Genomic DNA, 15,704 nt, shown 5'->3' on the forward strand with positions numbered 1-15,704 from the left:
AGTGGCAAGCTCGCATATGGGTGAGCATCACACTGTGTGACAGACTCGCATCCTCTGTTAAAGTATTTGCTCACAATGCTCCAGGTGTGTCAACTGATAAGGACCAAAATGGGAGAGCTGCCTGCCTTGCCCTGAACACTGTCCTTGGATGCAGCATCAGGTGGCCTTCCCCTTGTTGGCTCCAACATCACACCACTCCCTCACACTGCGTTTCCAAGTCCTCTTTTGTCAGAGATGCTGCGAGTTTTGTCGAGTCTTTCTCTTCCAGCAGAACGTTGATAACTTGCGAATCTGCACAATCTGTTAACTGAGTGTGGTGAGTGTGACGCACACCTGAAGCTGCAGCTAGTTCTCAAAAAGGCTGGGAGTGGAGGAGCCTGAGTTTAGGAGGCAGCTGGCCTACATAATGAGTTTTAGCACAGACTTTACCTCAAAAATAAAACAAGAAAGGGAGGGAGGGAAGAAAGGAGGGAGAGAGGGAGAGAGAGAGAAAGAGAGAGAGAGAGAGACAGAGAGACAGAGAGAGACAGAGACAGAGAAAGGGGGGGAACACCATAAAGCAAAATCCTCATTATCCTCATAATCTTGACAACTGGTTTCAAATCTTCATAATTTTCAGTTTCCTATTAGTGAGTGTGAAGTTTAAATGCAGTTTCACAGGGTTATTCAAGAGTACAGTAGGTAATTAATATACCTGGCCAGAAGCCCGCAGCAGGGCAGCACAGAAGAACGGTTAAAAAGAAGATACAAAGCAGCTCTAAAATCAGTGTTGTGTGTTTGAATCCCAGTCCTCCTGGGCTTGACTTTAGCAGGTGATCCCACCACTCTTCATTTCCTCATGTATAGAAAGGAGAAAATGACAGTGTCCACAATGGGGGCGGGGAGGTTATCATGAGGAGTAAATGTGAAATGCTTAGCGCAACACCTAGGATTCAGTAAAGACTCTACATTTTAAATATTATTCCTTCTGCTAGCAACTTGACTGTGTTTTTGTAGGGATATATGTGTACAGTATTACATGGTTGACCACTTGACATAAAATGCTCAAAGTGGCAGCCTGTCTTAATAACAAATACAAATGATTTTATACTTATTTTATTCTGTCCTTTTTAATGCTGCGTCAGTTAGGTAGAACAGAAAACTTCATATTGCAGCTATACTATCATGTGTCACTGTGTTGGTTAGCTGATTGGTATGAAGTGGTGCTTAGAGTGGAGCCCAGAGCCGTGTGCGTGCGAGACAAATACTCAACCCATGAACCATTTTTCTTCTGCACATGTTAAACCCGGATTACTGCTACAGTGAATCAAGATTGTGTTTTTCATTGATTATCTCTTTTAGCTTTCTGTTGTTTGTTCATTTAATAAGAATACCACATGTGCCTTTCAAGATATGAGGTGAACAGAATAAGACCCAGCAAAGACTTTGACAAAGCCTTGGGCATTACCTCTTCCAATTGCTGTCTCTTTCTCTTCAAGCAATCGATCCAGTCACATACAGTGGAAAGAGTCAGAAGTAAAATGAAGATCTCACCAATTACTTTTCAAATCCGTCAACGTTTTCTTAATCTGCTGAGAGAGTAGTAGTATTGTAAAAGGAATTTTAGCCAGCCATGGCCCTCCTGTTATAAGTAATCCCAACTTTCACAATATATAACAATCTGTTTGGTAAGACTTGAGACTTTTGCCCTGCTTGGGGTCAAGATCGCAGGTGCACAATCTAATCTGCCTCCTGTCTTCAACATTTATGAAAGCCGACCCCTTTGGTTCGGTATGCAACAACTCTGAAGGGCCAGGAATTGAATCTCTATGGTTTCCCCAGAAGATGACACAGGGCCCATGATGCCACTTGGTCACTGATGGAGTCTCTGTCTACCCAACCCTGTGTTTTTCACTTCCCTAAAGCTTCCCACCTACAACTCCCAATTCAGTGTCAGTTTTTAACAGAACTCAGTCTCAGAATTTGGTACTAGGCAGGTTCTGAAGAAATAGAGTCTAAAGCACAGTTTGGGTCTATATACTCACATCCTGGCTGGAATAAATACCTCATGACTGGTGGTAATAGAACATGGGTCTGGATAGCTCCTGGCATGTGGGAGTGGCATGAGTGTCAAACTCAGCAGTGGTAAATTAAGATGTAACACAGATGTCAGGGATTGTCCTACATGTTAAAATATACATGAGAGGAATGAAAATGGAAATGGTAGAAGGACCACTGAGATAGACGACAGGGACCACTGAGATAGACAGGGACCACTGAGATAGACAGGGACCACTGAGATAGACAGGGACCACTGAGATAGACAGGGACCACTGAGCTAGATGGCTGAGTACCTTGTCATCTAAGAATGACCACCTAAGTCCAAATCAAGGTTAATTCAGTTCAGTATTTATATGTCTACCATGTCCAGAACATATGAAAACAAAGCAGAAGTGAACCCGGGGCTTCTATGAACCTCCACTCTCTGTATCTTGTTTATTTCAGTCAGCCACGATATATTTCTCACTCTTTACTCGTGACAGAGGCTCCCAAACTGCTATGCTTTGGAATCACCTTAAAAAATACTGAAGACTGCCTCCTATCCCCTGTCACTGGGATTAAACTGGTAGTAAGTAAAACCTACACATTAGTATTTTTATTTAATTTAGAGGTCACCTCACTAGTTTCTACAAAAAAAAAAAAAACATACCCATGTAGATAAGAGCTTTCATGTTTGTCAGAGTGTGTTCCCCCTTTACAAATGAGTAAATGTAAGTTTAATGTTTCTACACCAATTTGGCCATTAATATCTGAAAACAAAGTGGTGAGGTCACACTTTGTCACATTTTTCCAAAGTTGATAGCATATAACCAAAGTTTTAGAAATTCAAATTATGTAGAAACCAATAGCAGAATGTCATTCATCAGTAACAGCAACAGCTTTCCCAGGTTCTCAGTCATTTGAATGAAATTGTAGAGATGCCAGTACACAACACCAAGACTTTCAAAGCTCCCCGACTGGTGTAATGTGCAGCACAGGAATAGATCATTAACACCAATATTGTCACCTTTCTGTCAAGGAGATTCTACATTTTATTTTACATAGTTAATTACCCAACAATGCCTTGAGATTAGTATAATAATTCACATGAATTATTCTCATCTTCTCTTGCCAGTTACCAGACTAACAGTCACAAGCAGTCTTTGTAATCATATTAGAAATGGCAAAACTAAAATTTCAGACTCCTGCATATTGCTGAAATAGAACTTGCTTCTTAACTCAAGGCAAGACAGACATTAGCAAACACACACTTTTCCTTTGAAAATGCCTTCTGTTTGCATTATTAAATCAGTGGTGCCTCGTGATTAATGACTCTTTTCTGCTTTCTCCTTCCCAGATGACATGCTGTTCGGCTACACTGTATTGGTGAGGCACACACACTGGTGAGATTTTGAGCTTCCCCTAACGTTATTTTCTGAACAGGCCCAAGCAGGCTTTGGAAGGTGTGAATAGAATCGTATAATAATAATAATGTACTTATATTTCAGAAAAGAACAATCAAATAGGGAGTAAACATTGCCCAATTCGTCCTTTAGTTACTTATGACTTAAGACACCTGACCTCTGTTTCCTCCCTCACACAGACAACAGCTGCCTCTTCTGCTTCCCTGATACTGACTGGTTTGCTACTGACTACCCACTAGCGTTTGACATTGCTGTGTGTCAAGTGAGTCAAACAAAACACAAAATTCAACCTTCCCTTTCAAGAGATTTGTAATCTAGAGAAGGAAAACAAACATATGTACAAGCTATTGTTTAAGTACAGTGTTTTAAAAATGAGATACTCACAAAATGGCTCCAAGTTCTTAGTAACCAAGAAGTTATTGAAATAAGGAGTTCAGTAAAGTCAGGGCAAAACAAAATACTGACTAGTTAAGATTAAAACTGGATTTCCAGCGACAACTAAATGTCTATTGAAAGGATGTGAGGGGAATAACGACATGGCTCAGAAAAATAAGGTCGCTTGTCACCTGAGTTCAACGCCCAGGACCCACATGGCAGAAACATGACATGTGCGCTATAGTTTACATATGTCCACACATATAAAAGTGATTTTAAATAATTTTATAAAGAAAAGATATAAGAACTTAGATCTAATATGGACCAGCCTAAGCAAATCTCTTAATGAATTCATTGTTTGGTTGCTAGATTTTGTGATTTTCGTTTGTTTGGGTTTGAGATTGTCTCCTTATGTAGCCCTGGCTGGTTCAGTACTTACTATGTAGATCAGGCTGGCCTCAAATTGTAGCAATCTTCTTATCTTTCATGCTGAGACAACAGGCATGGACCACCGAGAGCAGTTTTAACCTCACTTAGCTAGAAAATGCTAAAATTTAAAGGACAAAAATAAAATCCGTCCACTGCTCATGTGTAATGTCTAAAGCTCCCATTATAAGACATCCATTCCCTTGCTTAAGATACTGTCTTTTAAGGAATTCTTTTTTAAAATGTCAGACAAGTTATCTATAAAACATACTGATGTTCCGACCTCAGGAGTTTGGATAAGAGGGCTAAACCTGGGTAGGGTGCCACAGAACATGGGGGTAAGGTGACTCCAGGCTATTCCAATGATGATCAGAAAGAATGGGGTGGTATGAGAGATGCATTTTCCTTTGTGTTATACCTGTGATTATAAGAAATAAATTTTCCTTTGTGTTATACCTGTGAGTCAAATGGAGTAGAACATGAAAATGGCCTTGTGCAAAGATGTTTTCAAAACTCAATTTCTCTATACTAAAATACTGAGTTCAACCTAGTTGACATGGCAAGGTATAGTCAAACCCCAAATTGCATCAATTAAAAAGTTAAGCATTGAGACAGAAGAGATGGTTCAGTAGTTATGAGCACTTGCTGCTCTTGCAGAGGACCCAAGTTCAGTCCCCAGCACCCATGTTGTTGGGCAGCTCACAGTCGCCTGTAACCCCAGTTCCAAGAGATCTGGATGTAATCTTCTATCCTCTGGAGTACCTATACACATGTGGCATTTACTCATACAAACACACACACACACACACACACACACACACACACACTAATCAAAATAATAAAAAATATTTTATTAAGTGAACTATGATTTGGTCCTACATTTTTCTTCTTGATTTTAATTAAATTTTATCTATAAAATGAATTTATTTATGATTATAGTAGTTTAAGAGAGGGCTATGAACTTTACAATAATTGTTAAAGCATATTGTACAAATCAGTGTGTTTCGCTGAAGGGTTTTATCCTTCCCACACCTCATAAACTGTCTTGTTCTCTTAGGTCTTTCTTTTTAGTTGCCACATGTCTTTTTTGTGTCTAGCTTATTTCACTTAATATGATATTCCCATCCATTTTCCTGCAAATGCCATGATTTCATCCTTTCTGGCTAACTACTATAGCTGTATATATACTATATTTTAATTTTCCATTCATCCTTTGATGGGCACCTGGGTTGATTGTACATCTTGTCTATAATGTATTGCACCTCACTAAATACGTGTATTTTACTTCAGAAAAGTAATTTCAAAAATAACTAAATTGAACACTAAAATTGATGGATTTATGGAATAATGAACAGGATTATAATCAGCCCTACTTAATTTTTTGAGACAGAATCTCACTGTATAGCCCTGGATGACCTACAGTGTACTATGTAGACCAGGCTGGCCTGGAATTCACAGAGATCTGCCTGCTTCTGCCTCCTGAGTACTGAGATAAAAGGCATGTGCCACCATGTCTGGCTTATATTTAATTTTTTACCACCCATTCCTTAAATTGTAACTTATATTTCTAGGCTCGTATATTCATTTGCTAATAAGAGTAGGGGGGATATAGATGTTTTAGCAAAAATTTACTGTCAGTGAAAGCTTATCTCCAGTAACAAAATAAGAAGCATTATTTCATAAAACAATGAGTGTATTTTATAATCTCTATATAAACCAAATTTCATTGAATTCAAACTGTAGTTAAAGAAATTCCAATAGTTGTTGAAACATAATTTCCAAATTGTAAATTAAAAACCAAGACAGTACAGTAAATGAAAACTAAGACAGTACAGTAAAAGTAATTCAGTGTGTGGAAATATTTATAAACACAGTGTATACTAAAGTAATAAATGTGTCTGTATGTGTGACAGACAACATTGGATGTTGTCTTAATCAAGTAATGAGAGGTATTGGTGACTGATATTGTTATTAATGGAAGAAACTAACTATAAACTGAATATATTGAGTTCAAAAGAAAGTAGAGAAGAAGAAAAGGAAAGATGTGAGCTAAAGTCTCCTTGGGATATTTTCCCTGGAGGTGGGCTCAAGCTTTAAACACTCCACGGATGAGCTAAGAGGGGAGAAGATAACGTAAGTTCAGCTAAACGTAAACACAATGAAATCCTTGAGATACATGTTACGGATTTAGAGGAAATAAAGAAGTGAGTTGTATATACACGTTCTGTCCAGGAATCCAGAAGGCTTACGTGCTCAGTGAGAACAGTAAAGACAACTGCAGTGAGTAAGCGTGCACCAAGTGCTGCCTCTGAGAGAGGCGGATACTGTTTTCCTGCTTGTCAATGAATTAGTTTCCTGTTTGGGCTTCCCACAGTTAAGAATACATACTAGACCTCTTAAGGAAAGTAATCTCTTCAGCAACACACTCAGACAACCAGCTAGTTGTTCTAAAACTCCAAAATTACTTTTACAAACCAGGAAATCTACCTGAGATCTGCTTAAGTTCATCTGTCTGCATCCACCTTGGAAAAGATCAGCTCACTTAGCATGTACCTGGGTTCAATTTCAGGATTAAAGGGTGGGGGGCATTCGACCGTTGGTCACCCACTTCATCCTTCCTGAATGACCCATAACAGGCAAGAATAAGCTACCATACCCTTCATGGACTTCTTCAACCCTCTGACTTTAGTTTTCACAGTTGCAGAAAACTGCTAATCCCTCTTCTTAATCCTGACTTCTTTCCAGAATTCTAGTTTAAATACTTACCCTTATGACAGTGTTCGTCCATAGCCCAACCCCAGCCTTGCTTGGACCCAAACTCATTATAAACATCCTCTGACTCTGTCTTCCACTCAGCTCCTCAAACTCATCCCTGGGAGTTGGCAGCTGATCTTGTTAAATTGATAATCAGCTACCAAATCCTACACATTTTCTCTCACAAAAATCTCTTACTTAATCTGTATTTCCTCTATCACTCCATATCTAGATTTGTTAAAAATTATCTCTTACATTGAAGCTCCTCTGTAATCCACGATACTTTAATTACCATGAAACAACATACACTTTGCAACAGGGGCTCTCCAGCAAGAAGGATGATATTCAAACTCCCTATGCTAACATTTCTAGTCTTCCAAGCCTACCTCCTACTGTAATCCAGTTAACACCATTTTTCCTATGTAGCCCTCTTTTTGTCCCATATTTTGGTGCTTTTTCTTATGTTTTCCCCAAATGTTGACATTAACAGAGTTAGCACTAGAATTCAAGATTTCTCAAGCACTTAGCAATCTAAGTACTTATACGTTCAATATATTTTGTGATATAAATATATTATCTAAGCATTTTATGCATTAACATAATAATTTATATATCAATATTATGGCATGTTAATATGATTAACATAGTTTAACTCTCTTAATTATCTATGCTAACAAACTGTCTACCCCTCCAATTAAACATATCTCTGAAGACTGTTGTTCCCTAGAGACAGGAATACACAAGAATTGTTTCTGATGAAGTAAGAGCTCCATCAGCCTTAATTAAGAAGCTATTTCTGTTAGATTGTTCCTAAAAAATAAATTAACATTTGATACTGAAAGCAACACTATTGGTTAATTGATAAATATAAACAAGAAGCTAATTAAGAACTCTTCCTAATGAGAGTTCATTGAGATGGAACCAGACGTATAGAGCTGCTGGCAGTTCATTCTCGCTCAGATGAAAAACCCCCTATGATTAAACAGATTCATTGATTTATAATTATTCAAAGGCTAAATTGACTTCAACTCAGCCTTGCTTCAACTTATAAACTAGTTCCCAAGCATATTATCATGAATATTAGTATGGTCATCTGACATTTGATAGCCTGCATTAAAAAAAATGGTTTTATTTCCTAGGAAAGTATGTATTTTTAAAATGTTTTAAAAGAAGCTGCTAAAGACCATTGCTTTCTAATTAGTGTCCTTCACTCCTTCCTCCCTAACAAGAACCTTCAAATGCTGCAGAAATAGCCTGCAATTGGGAGATGGTATCAAGCAGATCAAGAGCTCAAGGCCAGCCTGAGGTAATTGAGTCCCTGTCTAACAGCAGGAAGAACATGTGGAGATGATGTGTTTCTGTGTGCTGACAGGAGGAGGTCATCTCTCACTCGCCTTTTATACAGGAGTCACAAATCAAGCCAAGAAAAATTTGTCAGATTCACATAGGAAGTTCTTGTTTTTGATACTCTTCTTGGTTTCCTTCCAGTCAATACTATCAACTCATCTCCTCAAAGGCCCTACCACATCTCCCAGATCAACAAAAGCCCAGAAATTAAAGCAGTAAACAATTCCTCCTCAAGGTGCCTTCCTGGATCTATCGAACCAAATGTAATCTTCTGTTTGGGCATTTTAACCACACACCACAGGCATTCTTACTTAGATTAAAACATGAGTCTCCCTGGTCTCTAGACATGCCTAGGCATGACCAGCAGATGCAATAAGATCCTTGGAGTTTCTCTAGTAACTGCTGGTGGAATCAACAGCAACCCTAAGAACAGGCATTCTTTTCTACTGTTGCTTTCTAACAGAACTAGGGCACATGCATTTTTTTATCATTTTGCTTACCATTGAAGAAAACAAATTTACAGTCTAAATTTCAAGACAGCTTATGCAATTATAGTTTTGGATGGCAGCAATAAAACTCAGGTAAGATATTTAAGATGCAACTAATAATCAGAGGGGAAAAACTGAGCTAGGTGGAAGTGTTTATGCATAGCGTAAAATTGAGCAAAATGCAAAATAAGTGATTTTGTAATGATGCCCTCCTAAAACTTGTAACTCTTCGTAGTGTTGATGGGATGGAGGCTACTTCTACTAGTTTTGTTTATATTTGAAATTTTAAATGACTTTTTGTAACATACAACATTATGCCTTTCCTAAATACAGGAAGACTGAGTACAAGATAGAGTTATTTACAAATGTCTTTCATAAGTTAATTTTACAATTATGTGGCATTTTCTACTTCACTTTGATACCTTTCACTTAAGTCTTCATAAAACAATGATTTTGAAGGAAAAAAACATTCTGTCTTTTACTTTCAAAGATAATGTTAAAATATACACAAGTTTATTCCTAGGTAGTTCTTTTGTTTTAATGGCTTGCGTTTGGAATTTGTGTTGAATGTTCCCGATGACTGGCATATATTCATGTAATAGTGGCATCTATGAGACCATTTGCTGGACTTATAGGTATCAGTGTATAGCTAAGAAATTTCCCTTTGTAGACTGCAAGACTTTTGGATCAATACAAATGGGTATTATACAGTATACATTAAGATCACAGTCTGGGACGGCTACTTCCTACTGAATTCCACAAAGTTTGCAATCAGAGAATATTGTATATCCTCGCTGAGCTCATTACTTAAAAGAGAGGAAAGACTAAATTAAAGGAAAGAAATATTAGTGAAGACGGCGGAGAAATGCTGTCACTGCCCCCTCAGAAGCTCCTATTCCAAATATACACAAACAGGCACCCCGTTATCAGATGTGAAATAGTAAGAGCCAGGGAAATGTAACTGTCACAAGACAGAACTTGTCGGGCTTCCACAGATCCTATTCTTAATGTTCAAATCTAGCCTCGCTTCCAGGATCTACCTGAACCCTCACCTCGTCCATGATGGTTGTTAGCTCTTGTTGACCCTCCTCCCACCCACACCCACACCTCTACGTTTCTTTCTATTAGGTAAATCTATCAGTTTAGCGACTTCGTACCGTCTGGAATAGTAAATAATGTGTTCACATTTTGTTACCATCTAGACTGTCTGATGGGTAGTAAAACGAATGCCCTTTAGGTGCTGAATTTGTAACAAATATTTAAATAAAACAGGAACCCTACGCGGGAATAGATGTCCTCAAGGCTCACGGTGAGGTCACCAAAATTGTGACTTTGATCTTATAAGGGAGGATGTTGGTTCAATGTTTGACCAGAAGAGCGGCCCTCACCTCACTGCATGGCCCTGTAAGAGGTAGTCCTAAGAAAGAACTCGGATATTGGCAAGGGCAATCCTGCAGGTAAGAGTGCCCAGGCCTGCTCCTGCAGGAAGACTCCAGATGAGATGCCTGGGAAGCTGTTTCTGAGAATGGGCATGAACAGTGAGGAGGCTTGGGGCTTCTTGGGCAATAGGGGAGGAGAGATGGATGTAGGTCTTTGCGCTGCTTTCTTCAATGTAGTAGTAACTACACTATGAAGATAAACTTGTCAAGAATCTGTCTCTCCATCTCCCGGGCCCCTTCCCAGGAGGCTCTGCAGGAGCCCGCCCATTGCCCCTTCTGGTAGCTTCTGCTGCCCCTCCCCCACTCGCCCCGCCCCCTCGGCCTCGGTGTTCCAAGGGCGGTTGGTCGCAGAGCCACGGTCACTCGGCCAGTAGGAGCTGCGGGGCGCGCGGGCTGGACAGAACCGGCTCTAGAGTTGGGTCTGGAAACCGTGGAGAAGTTGTCGCAGGCGGGTCAGACCCGGCGTGAGGGAAGCAGGACTCCGGCCGGATACCCTGGGGTCCGGGCGGAGCGGGAGGGTCTCCGGGGACGGCGGGGACAGGGGGCCCCGGCGCCTGGGGGGTCACCTGGGGTCGCGCGCGGCCCTGCGGGTGTGGAGGGTCCCCGGGAGCCTGAGGCAGCTCTCGCTCCGCCACCCTCGCCTGTCGACCGTGGCGAAAGGGGGCGAGGGGCCCGACCCTCGGGAGCTGCAGTGGCGGGCGCCCGGTGCTCGGTTTGTAGGCAGTGTAATTAGCTGATTGTAGTGCGATGCTGACAATCACTAACTCCACTGCCATCAAAACAAGGCACAGCATCACCCGCCGCCCGCGGGAGGAGAAGACGGCGGCTGCAGCCCCACTGACTCCGCAGAAAGCGGAGGCCGGAGCCAGGATGCGTCAGCGAGGGGCCGGCAGCACGAGGTCTAAGTGCAAGTAACCCTCGGAACGGCCTCCTTTAGGGACCGTTCGGCTACCTGTGTGTACGAGCCGGGGCACGGTTCAGTGATGTGTAAAGAGAATCGGTATACGCCGGCCTTAACATTTAAAAAAAAAAAAACAAAAAATGATGCCAGGAAGAGCCCCCTAGAACAGTTCCTGCTGCGTGCTGTGATTCACTGCCTGATTTCCACTTCTGAGAAAGCTATCACCAAGGCAGCGACTAGAGTCAACCACAGCTTGCCTGACGATTTGCTGGTCACAACCAATGTCTGAGAGCACCAACTAAAGACTGCAATGCCTTTTTCTATGAGTCTAGTTACTAGGCAGTGTAGTTAGCTGATTGCTAATAGTATCAATCACTAACCACACAGCCAGGTAAAAAGACTGAAATTCTTCCGACTGAGCCTCCTGTGCATCGCGTGAGGACAGAGCCATAGGAAATATTCTATTACCTATTAATGGTTTAGGAAAAAAAACACTAGCCCTTAGCTGCTAAGTATACAATGTATCAATATGTGTGGGCTACATTTTGGTGATTTTTTAGATATAATGGAAAATAGAAATTATCCCTTAGCTAATTTGGTCGTTATATTGACTTGTGATTATAAATCTTTGGACTTTGCCTGACACTATATTAATAACACTCTAATAAAATAAAGCACTACGAAAATCTCAGTGTCCATTTCCTTTCTAAAAATTGGCTTTAGGATCTACATCTCAGCTCCTGTCAACCCCTAGAGTAATTAAATGGTCAGTTGCTACAGACAAAATCTCCAAGGAAGCGTTTCACACACTGTAAGGGTACGTTAAATGTTTTCACAATTTTTCACTGGGCGGGGGAACTCAGCCCGCTTAACGAGGTAGATTTTTTAAGGTGATAACAGTTGCGTTCTAGGCAACTTCTGGTGGGAATAATGAACACAATTTAAAACCAGCTTGTTTCCTAAGATCTGTAATAAAAGATTTGAGAGGTTATAGATCACAAAAGCTGTATCCACGGATACCCCTGGCCCAGTTCTATACTAGCGCATTATGCAGACATATCAGTGCAGACCTGAGAAGTTCCCCCGAGTTAAGAGTGCGGAGCCTTGGCAATCTTGTCCAAAAGAGGGAGGCGCTCTTTAAAGTTCACATTATTGGACTATTTGAGAGAGGAGGGGACGCTGATTGAGGATCTAAGAGACACTCCAAGACTGTACACATCACCAAGTTGCGGTTTTAAGGCTTGACTAGCCCTGAAAGCTGTGACCTCGACAGAAGCCAGCTGCAGATAGGCCACAAGCCCTCGAGGAACCCCAGATCCTACGGAAGAAGCACAGGCATTCTGGTGGTGGCAGTTACCAACCGGACGGTTCTCCGGTGGGGGCGGGGCGCCAGAGCTAAGGGAAGCGTCCTGAGTCACCATGGAAACATCGAGGCCCAGAGGCTGTCCTAGAGGACGGAAGGAATCCCAGGAAATCTGCTCCCCTGGATTATTGGTGTTCACCGGCTGCTCTGAGCAGGATGCCAACTTGGCTAAGCAGTTTTGGCTCCGGGCGTCCATGTACCCCACTACCGAATCTCAGCTGGTGCTGACTCGAGGCAGCAGTCAGAGGCTACCGGTGGCGCGGAACTCTAAAGTCCTTGTGAGTGGTGAGTAGCAAGGCTAGGCTGCCTCCCGGAAGGGGAAACTGCCCGGCCTAATTGTCAAAGAATCAATTGAGAAGTACAAACAAGGGGTAATAATAGGTATATGCAAATACATAAACTGTTCTGAAAATTCTGCAATTCTCCACTGTAAAGGATCTTATTGTTACACATAAAATTTCATTCTAGAGCTGGAGAGACCGGTTAAGAGCACTGACTGCTCTTCCAGAGGTCCTGAGCAATTCCCAGCAACCACATGATGGCTCACAGCCATCTGTAATGGGATCTGATGCCCCTTCTAGTGTGTCTGAAGACAGCTACAGGGTACTCATATAAATAAAATGAAAAATCTTTTTTTAAAAAATACATTCTAAGAGTCCTATAAATGATGGCTTTTATTTGGCAAAGAGGATGGGTTAATCTAAGGAATGGAGCTTAGATCAGGAAAGCATTTACATAACATTGAGTTCAAATGTGAAAGCCCAAGAAAAAGTTGTCCAGAGTCTAATTTTTTAGGAACCCCATTCCCTGACTGGCAAGCCTTCAGCCAAGGATGTATAAAATGTTTTTATTCAATATTAATAGCCATAGAAAATTAAAATACTGTTCATATCAGCTCTTCCAATAACTTTCTCTCCATTTGTATTTCTTAGAGACAAGTTCTCTCCAGCCCTTTTCCTTTGATAACAACAGTAAGTACCAGGTTTAAATGCCCTTTTATATAGGTAGACTCCCCAGATCTTAAAATTCCTAGAAGTGTAAACATTTACACTGTGGTATAACTAAGCTGCATACCCCACATCTTGCCTCAGGACCCACACACTCACACAGCAGATAACTTTTTGACCCCACAGACACTTCCTCTCCAGCATCCCTGACCCCAAGACACTTCCTCCCCAGCATCCCTGACCCCACAGACACTTCCTCTCCAGCATCCCTGACCCCAAGACACTTCCTCTCCAGCATCCCTGACCCCAAGACACTTCCTCTCCAGCATCCCTGAGCCCAAGACACTTCCTCTCCAGCATCCCTGACCCCAAGACACTTCCTCTCCAGCATCCCTGAGCCCACAGACACTTCCTCTCCAGCATCCCTGGTCCCACAGACACTTCTTCTCCAGCATCCCTGACCCCACAGACACTTCCTCTCCAGCATCCCTGACCCCAAGACACTTCCTCTCCAGCATCCCTGACCCCAAGACACTTCCTCTCCAGCATCCCTGAGCCCAAGACACTTCCTCTCCAGCATCCCTGGTCCCACAGACACTTCCTCTCCAGCATCCCTGACCCCACAGACACTTCCTCTCCAGCATCCCTGACCCCACAGACACTTCCTCTCCAGCATCCCTGACCCCAAGACACTTCCTCTCCAGCATCCCTGACCCCAAGACACTTCCTCTCCAGCATCCCTGACCCCAAGACACTTCCTCTCCAGCATCCCTGGTCCCACAGACACTTCCTCTCCAGCATCCCTGACCCCACAGGCACTTTCTCTCCAGCATCCCTGACTCCAGAGACTTTCTCTTTAGAGGCTGTTTCTTATCTCCACTCTTGCTTTACTCATCTAAAGGGATGGGAGGGTTCCTGACATCATGAATAATCAATGCAGTCTTCAGTTATTTACCGATCACTATAAAGTTTCAAGACAGTATGCACTTGTATCCAATTTCATGTCGAAACTATAAGAATTATGACAAATTTCAGATTAAATTTGACTTTGTTTTCTCTAGAGGATGCGATTATCTTTGCTAAAGCCCAAAAGATTCAGGAATCTGAAGAGAGAGCAAAGTATCTCCAGCAGGTGAGCCAGCCTCATCCCTTCTGGTTCTCATTGCGCTTCTACATCATGTTGGCAAATGTTTGTTGTTGTTGAGGATATTTTACTTTTAAATACATGCAAATGAAATGATGTGTTACTTTAGCTAGCTCAGCCTTGAAAAGCTTTTTTTTATTAGAATTTTAATTAAGAACTTGAAAATTCTTGGGGCTGGAGAGGTGGTTCAATTGTTAAGAGTAGGACTCAAGTTTGGTTCCCAATGCCCATATAAGATGGCTCATTACTGCCTGTAACTCCAGTTTCAGAAGTTCTTATACTTTTTTCTAGCCTCTGTAGGCACGAGGGTACACACACACACACACACACACACACACACACACACACACCTTTTAAAAGCCAGGCCTAGTAGCACAGATTTTTATTCCCAGCCAGTAGAGAAATGGGGCAAGAGAATCAAAAGTTAAGGCTAGGTGCTGGGAGAGTGATGAGTGATTAAGGGTGCTTGCTCTGCAAGGACGGACCTGTGCAAAATAATCTCCAGGTATAGATGCATGTCACTGAAACTCCAATGCTGTGGGGGATGGAGACAGGAAGACGGCTGGGGCTTGCTGGATCTCAGCCTAGCTCTAGGTTCAACAAAAGATGCTGTTTCAAGGGAAGAAGACAGAGCAGCACAGCAAGACAACCAATGTCCTCTTCTGGCCTTTACATGTGAAGGGTGCACATATTAGCACATCGTGCATACCCTCCCCTCCCTCACACATACACACACAAACACACACATATAAGCACATGCACACAGGCACACAGGCATGGGTGCATGCACACACAAAGATGCAAATTAAATAATAAACACATAGCAAGGATACTTAATTTACAAATATCAGAAACATTCAAGGCTAAGTGGAGATATAGAGTTAGTTCAAAGCCTGCTTAGTAAACTTGGTGATACTGTTTTATAATTTTAATAAAGTTTAAAAGAGGGCTGGAGATAGCTCAGAGATAGGGCTCTTATCTAACATATGGAAGGCCCTGGGGTGTGCTAAAAAAAAAAAAAGAAAGAGAGAGAGAGAGAGAGAGAGAGAGAGAGAGAGAGAGAGAGAGAGAGAGAGA

At 41.8% G+C, this 15,704-nt stretch overlaps 1 protein-coding gene across 1 annotated transcript in view; it reads left to right on the top strand.

Annotated features, from left to right (window-relative positions):
- The first annotated feature begins 12,486 nt into the window (after positions 1–12,486).
- CUNH11orf88 (chromosome unknown C11orf88 homolog) overlaps positions 12,487–15,704 on the top strand; it is a 17,110-nt gene continuing 13,892 nt past the window's right edge. The window contains exons 1-3 of the mRNA XM_028783644.1: positions 12,487–12,821; positions 13,469–13,507; positions 14,545–14,615. Of these exons, the coding sequence (XP_028639477.1) occupies positions 12,593–12,821; positions 13,469–13,507; positions 14,545–14,615 (339 nt within the window). The 5' untranslated portion in view covers positions 12,487–12,592. The remainder of the gene's footprint in view (positions 12,822–13,468; positions 13,508–14,544; positions 14,616–15,704) is intronic.

Source organism: Grammomys surdaster, unplaced genomic scaffold (genome assembly GCF_004785775.1).
Source record: "Grammomys surdaster isolate TR1022 unplaced genomic scaffold, NIH_TR_1.0 1164, whole genome shotgun sequence".
In the NCBI taxonomy this organism is placed as follows: domain Eukaryota; kingdom Metazoa; phylum Chordata; class Mammalia; order Rodentia; family Muridae; genus Grammomys; species Grammomys surdaster.